The sequence below is a fragment of the Perca flavescens genome, chromosome 3 (genome assembly GCF_004354835.1).
Source record: "Perca flavescens isolate YP-PL-M2 chromosome 3, PFLA_1.0, whole genome shotgun sequence".
NCBI classification, from domain to species: Eukaryota; Metazoa; Chordata; class Actinopteri; order Perciformes; family Percidae; genus Perca; species Perca flavescens.
This window is the reverse complement of record NC_041333.1, coordinates 37,944,277-37,951,776: the sequence shown is the minus strand read 5'-3', so window position 1 is coordinate 37,951,776 and position 7,500 is coordinate 37,944,277. Positions and strand designations below refer to the sequence as shown.

The window sequence follows — 7,500 nt, the reverse complement described above, 5'->3', positions numbered from 1 at the left end:
TGTGATTGGCTAGTTAAGTCTTCTCTCTGAATACTCCACTGTGATTGGCTAGTAAAGTCTTCTCTCTGAATTCTCCAATGTGATTGGCTAGTTAAGTCTTCTCTCTGAACACTCCACTGTGATTGGCTAGTTAAGGCTTCTCTCTGAACACTCCACTGTGATTGGCTAGTTAAGGCTTCTCTCTGAATAACAGGCTGCTGATTCACATTTCATCAGTCCAGCCGGCTTGATTTTGATGATTTTAAACTGGGTCAGTGGCGCCACCTTGTGGCAGGAAAAGGTTACTGCAGGCAGTCCTGCTGCACTGTATGTCACATCACAATTATTTGGCTTTTTGTTAAAAGCAACTTACATTTTTCCCCCTACGTACACACACATTCTGAGCAATTTAGGGTTCAGCACAAAATATCTTCTTTCTCTTTACAAACTTAGCACAAAAAGTAAGGAGATTTGTGTTTGGTAGATTATTTCTCTGTGGTAACAATGCTTATTTTGGCAATAAATCTTATAGGTGCCAGGCTGTTGTGGCTGTGTATGGTTCTTCCACACGCTACTGAGGCTCCTGTTTGTGAAATGAATGAACTGTTAAATTGCCAATATGTCTTGTTTCTTCAAACTTCAATCATCCAATCCACCAAACACCAAACGAGGCAATGGCAGAATAAGCTGTTTGGCATTGGAAGAGAAGATTTGGCAAATTTTTCATGGGCGCAACCCACATACTCAGCGCTGCTGCTCATCCCACAAATGCATGTTCGTAAGGGAACTAAACAGGCTTTCGAACGGTATAAGATTTATTGCCAAAATAAGCATTGTTACCACAGAGAAATAATCTACCAAACACAAATTTCCTTACTTTTTGTGCTAAGTTTGTAAAAAGAAAGAAAACATTTTGTGCTGAACCCTAAATTGCTCAGAATGTGTGTGTACGTAGGGGGAAAAATGTAAGTTGCTTTTAACAAAAAGCCAAATAATTGTGATGTGACATACAGTGCAGCAGGACTGTCTGCAGTAACCTTTTCCTGCCGCAAGGTGGCGCCACTGACCCAGTTTAAAATCATCAAAATCAAGCCGGCTGGACTGATGAAATGTGAATCAGCAGCCTGTTATTCAGAGAGAAGACTTAACTAGCCAATCACAGTGGATCGTGCCAGAGTGACCCAACACGACCGCGTTGGCTGACTTGCGACAAATGCTGGTTGAAGAATGGGGATGCCATCCCACAGCAGTGTGTGACCAGCATGAGGAGGAGGTGCCAGGCTGTTGTGGCTGTGTATGGTTCTCCCACACGCTACTGAGGCTCCTGTTTGTGAAATGAATAAATTGTTAAATTGCCAATATGCCTTGTTTCTTCAACCTTCAATCATCCAATCCACCAAACACCAAACGAGTCAATGGCAGAATAAGCTGTTTGGCATTGGCAGAGACGATTTGGCAAATATTTTAATGGTCGCAACCCACTAGGGCTGCTCCCTTTTAGTCGATTAGTCGACTAATCGGTCGTTTTGGTCTTAGTCAACTTAGATTTCTTTAGTCCATTAGTCATGTTTGATGCTCTTTTTTCATGCTGAACGACTTATTTCCAAGAAACGTACGAGCACATCTCTGGTAAGCACAAGAATTAAAGTGGTGCTTTTAGCACGACTCTTTGCGGAGAAACTCAGATTTACAGATCTGTCGATTAAATCAACTAATCGATTAGTCGGTACAATTGAATGAGTGTTAGTCGACTAAGTAAGTAAGTAAGTAAAGTTTATTTATAGAGCGCTTTTCACAGATAAAAATCACAAAGTGCTTCACGAGGTACAACCACATTGAAATACATTGGATGAGAATAAAACAGCAGTGTGCTACGATTGGGTAGCACTGACCGAATCATTGATAAAAGGTCGCTTAAACATGGTTTAGCAGGTTTTAAAAATACATTTGGGTCTCTCTCGTCTCTCTCCTGCTGTAGGCTACTTCAGCCTCTTGAGGAGTGCACACAGCGTAGACCACACACACACACACACAACGTTGATACATACCGAAAAATGGGACTCAGTAGTCCTATGCTTGATGAATTTCCTCAGCTAAGTTGATTCAATATTTTTGGGTTATGTACAATGTACAATACGTGCAGTGTACGTCTGTCCCCACCGACAACGCGTAGTGTTGTGCTCATCGGCGCGTCGCATATCAAAAACTTGGACGACACATTTGGCTACGCATCGACGCATAATGGCGGCCGAAGAGTAGCGATGCCTTGCGGACACGTATGCATACAGATGCGTTTACTCTGTAACGGCCCTTAATAGGTAACCAATGTAGGGAGGACAAAATGGGATTGATGTGTGCCAGATCCTGTTGAAAGCCTTGCCGCAGCATTTTTAACCATTTGAACACAGCAGAAGTTCTTCAATCGAGCACAGCCCTACAACCCACATACTCAGCGCTGCTGCTCATCCCACAAATGCATGTCCCTTTCAACATTTGAAAGGGAACTAAACAGGCTTTCCAGCGGTATAAGATCTATTGCCAAAATGCATTGTTACCACAGAGAAATAATCAGCAAAACACAAATGTCCTTAAGTTTATATCCAAGCTTTTACAAATAATCTGTTTCTGGGACATTGTCCACATTCAGAGGTTTTTTTTTGGGATGAGCTCGTTACGGCAATGTTCAAATGTCCGAACGTCTTTCCCAGGAACTTTCTAAGCACTTTGACAAGAGCGCGCCCGGATATGAGGTCATCGAGGACGCCATCATCACCATGACAGCGGTGGCCTGGTACATCAACGACATGAAGAGGAAGCAGGAGCACGCGGTGCGACTACAGGTCAGAATATACACCGGAAACCTCGTCTCACACTTCTAGAATACACACACTCACACTCACACACTCACACTCACACACTCACACACTCACACACACACACACACACACGTGCACGCACATAAAAACATACGCACAAACACACATGCACACACGCATGCACGCACATATACACACACACACACAAAGAAACACACGCATGCACGCACATATACACACACACACACACACAAAAAAACACGCATGCACGCACACATAAACACACACACATGCACACATACACACAAAGAGACACACACACTTTTTCCGATGTTTTTTTGACATTTATTTCCTACGTTTTTCAAAGTTCTTTTATCAATTTTTCTTTAACATGTTAAATAAAACACCCAAATTCAGTAAAAGTAGTGAACTGATTATGTATTTAACTTGTGAAGAGCGTTGTAGGGAACCATCCACATTATGTTTTTGGACAATTTGGTTGAAAGGAACCCAAATTTCTGATAGAGAACCTTTTTGAAAATGAAAAACAGGAGGGTTGAGAAGCTCTCGTATCTGTGAATATGTGCTGGTCGCACCCGGCTCGTTGCCCTGATCCACACCTTTTTAGTGGGTTTTTTGGAGAGATGACCTGCGACTTTTTCCCCTCCTCCTCACAGGAAATCGAGTCCCTGCTGGTGAACTGGAGCGGGCCGGACCTGGGCGGGTTCGGAGAGCTGGTTCTAGAAGGTTCCTTCAAGGTGCAGCGCGTGAAGAAGGAGAGAGCCTTCTTCCTGTTCGATACCATGCTGCTGATCGCCAAGAAGAGGCTGGAGCAGTTCGTCTACAGCACGCATATCTTCGTAAGTTAGGACACGGCCAGGTGTGAAAACACCTTAGACTAGGAGGGAGGAGGGAAGGTAAGGAGGAAGGAGGGAAGGTTAGGAAGGAGGAGGGAAGGTAAGAAAGGTGTAGGGAAGGTTAGGAGGGAGGAGGGAAGGTTAGAAGGGAGGAGGGAAGGCAAGGAGGGAGGAGGGAAAGTAAGGAGGGAGTAGGGAAGGTAAGAAGGGTGTAGGGAAGTTAGGAGGGAGGAGAGAAGGTTAGGAGGGAGGAGGGAAGGTTAGAAGGGAGGAGGGAAGGTAAAGAGGGAGGAGGGAAAGTAAGGAGGGAGGAGCGAAGGTAAGGGGGGAAGGTTAGGAGGGAGGAGGAAAGGTTAGGAGGGAAGGTAAGGAGGGTTAGGAGGGAAGGTTAGAAGGGAGGAGGGAAGGTAAGGAGGGAGGAGGGAAGGTTAGGAGGGAAGGTAAGGAGGGAGGAGTGAAGGTAAGGAAGGAGGGAGGAGGGAAGGGTGGCATCTAGCTCACCCAGTAAGTAAGCTGCGTTTCAATTACAATCTCTCTCCATCTCTGTCTGTCTCTCTCTCCATCTCTGTCTCTCTCTCCATCTCTCCCTCTTTCTCCATCTCTCCCTCTCTCTCCATCTCTCCCTCTCTCTCCATCTCCGTCTCTCTCGCCATCTCTCCCTCTCTCTCCATCTCTGTCTCTCTCTCCATCTCTGTCTCTCTCTCTCTGTCTCCCCCCTACCCCCCCCTCTCTCTCCATCTCTCCCTCCCTCTCTCCCTACCTCTCTCTCTCCATCTCTCCCTCCCTCTCTCCCTCCCTCTCTCCCCCCCTCCCTCCCTCCCTCCTCTCTCTCCCCCCCTCTCTCCCCCCCTCCTCCCCTCCCTGTAATCTCTCTCCCCCTCTCTGAAGGATTCCAGTGCTGTAATCTGCGATCAGACCATTCCCAAACAGCAGCACGTTGTCTGGTGTGGAGTGTGTGGTTCAGGTGAAGGATTCTCTGTGCTTCAAGGTGTCCGATCAGACCATTCCCAAACAGCAGCACGTTGTCCAGGTGAGTGTGTGGTTAAGGTGAGTGTGTGGTTCAGGTGAGTGTGTGGGTCAGGTGTGGTGGTCAGGTGAGTGTGTGGTCCAGGTGAGTGTGTGGTTCAGGTGAGTGTGTGGGTCAGGTGAGTGTGTGGTTCAGGTGAGTGTGTGGTTCAGGTGAGTGTGTGGTTCAGGTGAGTGTGTGGTTCAGGTGAGTGTGTGGGTCAGGTGAGTGTGTGGTCCAGGTGAGTGTGTGGTCCAGGTGAGTGTGTGGTCCAGGTGAGTGTGTGGGTCAGGTGGAGTGTGTGGGTCAGGTGAGTGTGTGGTCAGGTGAGTGTGTGGTCCAGGTGAGTGTGTGGTTCAGGTGAGTGTGTGGTTCAGGTGAGTGTGTGGTTCAGGTGAGTGTGTGGGTCAGGTGAGTGTGTGGTCCAGGTGAGTTGTGTGGTCCAAGTGAGTGTGTGGTCCAGGTGAGTGTGTGGTCCAGGTGAGTGTGTGGTCCAAGTGAGTGTGTGGTCCAGGTGAGTGTGTGGTCAGGTGAGTGTGTGGTCCAGGTGAGTGTGTGGTCCAGGTGAGTGTAGAGAGACTATAACTATTAAACAGTGATGGGGTTATTAAAATATGTATAGTATATTGACTGATGGTGATGATGTTGTTGATGTAATGGTGATTATCACGGAAATTTTTATGGAAATGTTGCTATAATATTTTTAGGAGGAATATTGTTAGATGTTCCTTTTAACATATGGTTCCTTTAACATATGGTCATATTTATCTTCTTAATTTCTCTGTTGTTTACAGAGCTTGTAACATTAAGTATTTTTATGTAGTTTGGTCTTGCATTTGTGACTGTCCTGTGTTTATGTCTTTCTGCAGAACCAATTGCCCTACAGGGACAAATAAAAAGTCTAAACTAAACTAAACTAAAGTCCTGTAAACAGCGCTTTAAGTGTGCAATGTTACAGCGCAGAAACATCAACAAATGGCTTATTATTTCTCAATGAAAAGGGCCATATTTACAGTTAAACAAGATGTGTCCTACAGTGTCTGTTTCCTGCATGTTTGATGCATGTGTTGTTGCTGCAGACGAAGAACCAGGAGGAGAAGAGGCTGTGGGTCCACTACCTCAAGAGACTGATCGTAGAAAACCATCCCGCTTCTCTCCCACAGAAGGTATACTCTCCACTATTCAACTACAGTACAGGCCAAAAGTTTGGACACACCTTCTCATTCAATGCGTTTCCTTTTTATTTTCATGACTATTTACATTGTAGATTCTCACTGAAGGCATCAAAACTATGAATGAACACATATGGAATTATGTACTTAACAAAAAAGTGTGAAATAACTGAAAACATGTCTTATATTTTAGATTCTTCAAAGTAGCCACCCTTTGCTTTTTTTGATAACTCTGCAAACCCTTGGTGTTCTCTCAATGAGATTCATGAGGTAGTCACCTGAAATGGTTTTCCTTCACAGGTGTGCTTTGTCAGGGTTAATTAGTGGAATGTGTTCCCTTATTAATAAAAAAAGCAAAGGGTGGCTACTTTGAAGAATCTAAAATATAAGACATGTTTTCAGTTATTTCACACTTTTTTGTTAAGTACATAATTCCATATGTGTTCATTCATAGTTTTGATGCCTTCAGCGAGAATCTACAATGTAAATATTCATGAAAATAAAAAAGGAAACGCATTGAATGAGAAGGTGTGTCCAAACTTTTGGCCTGTACTGTATTTAAACCTTTTATTAATTAATCCCTCAGAGGGGAAACTCACAATCCCACAATCTCACAGCAGCAAAGGATACTGCAAAAAATAAGACAGAAAAGATAAACTGTTGGAGCCAAAAGTATGATTTCGATATTAACTTTTATTTTGATAAATTGTGCATGAATGCAGTATAGGCTCGATGTAAACTGATAATTTGTTGTTAATTGATCTTGATGCATATCGTCACAGCCTTTTGACGATCAGCTGATTAAGGTAGTAATTGCATCAGCTGGTGTATAAAAGTCATTCAGTTCAACAAACAATGGATGCAAGTAAAGAGAATGAATGGAAATGAGGGAGGATGGAAGGTAAGGAGGTAGGAGGGAAGGTAAGGAGGGAGGAGGGAAGGTAAGGAGGTTGGAGGGAAGGTAAGGAGGGAGGAGAGAAGATAAGAAGGGAGGAGGGAAGGTGAGGAGGGAGGAGAGAAGGTAAGAAGGGAGGAGGGAAGGTAAGAAGGGAGGAGGGAAGGTAAGGAGGGAGGAGGGAAGGTGAAGAGGAAGGAGGGAAGGTAAGGAGGGAGGAGGGAAGGTGAGGAGGGAGGAGGGAAGGTAAAGAGGGAGGAGAGAAGGTGAAGAGGGAGGAAAGAAGGTAAGAAGGGAGGAGGAAAGATAAGGAGGGAGGAGGGAAGGTGAGGAGGGAGAAGGGAAGGTAAGGAGGGAGGAGGGAAGGTAAGGAGGGAGGATGGAGAGTTAAGGAGGTTGGAGGGAAGGTAAGGAGGGAGGAGAGAAGGTAAGAAGGGAGGAGGGAAGGTGAGGAGGGAGGAGGGAAGGTAAGGAGGGAGGAGGGAAGGTGAGGAGGGAGGAGGGAAGGTAAAGAGGGAGGAGAGAAGGTGAGGAGGGAGGAGAGAAGGTAAGAAGGGAGGAGGGAAGATAAGCAGGGAGGAGGGAAGGTGAGGAGGGAGGAGGGAAGGTAAAGAGGGAGGAGAGAAGGTGAGGAGGGAGGAGGGAAGGTAAAGAGGGAGGAGAGAAGGTGAGGAGGGAGGAGAGAAGGTAAGAATGGAGGAGGGAAGGTAAGGAAGGAAAAGGGAAGGGTTAACTGAAGCCCTTTTATCAGCAGTGTTACTGGTAATAGTGGGAG

General features: G+C 45.5%; 1 protein-coding gene across 1 annotated transcript in view; it reads left to right on the top strand.

Annotated features, from left to right (window-relative positions):
* plekhg2 (pleckstrin homology domain containing, family G (with RhoGef domain) member 2) overlaps positions 1-7,500 on the top strand; it is a 52,845-nt gene that overhangs the window by 22,816 nt on the left and 22,529 nt on the right. The window contains exons 5-9 of the mRNA XM_028574036.1: positions 2,688-2,819; positions 3,473-3,655; positions 4,549-4,584; positions 4,617-4,682; positions 5,738-5,824. Coding sequence (XP_028429837.1) covers positions 2,688-2,819; positions 3,473-3,655; positions 4,549-4,584; positions 4,617-4,682; positions 5,738-5,824 — 504 coding nt within the window. The remainder of the gene's footprint in view (positions 1-2,687; positions 2,820-3,472; positions 3,656-4,548; positions 4,585-4,616; positions 4,683-5,737; positions 5,825-7,500) is intronic.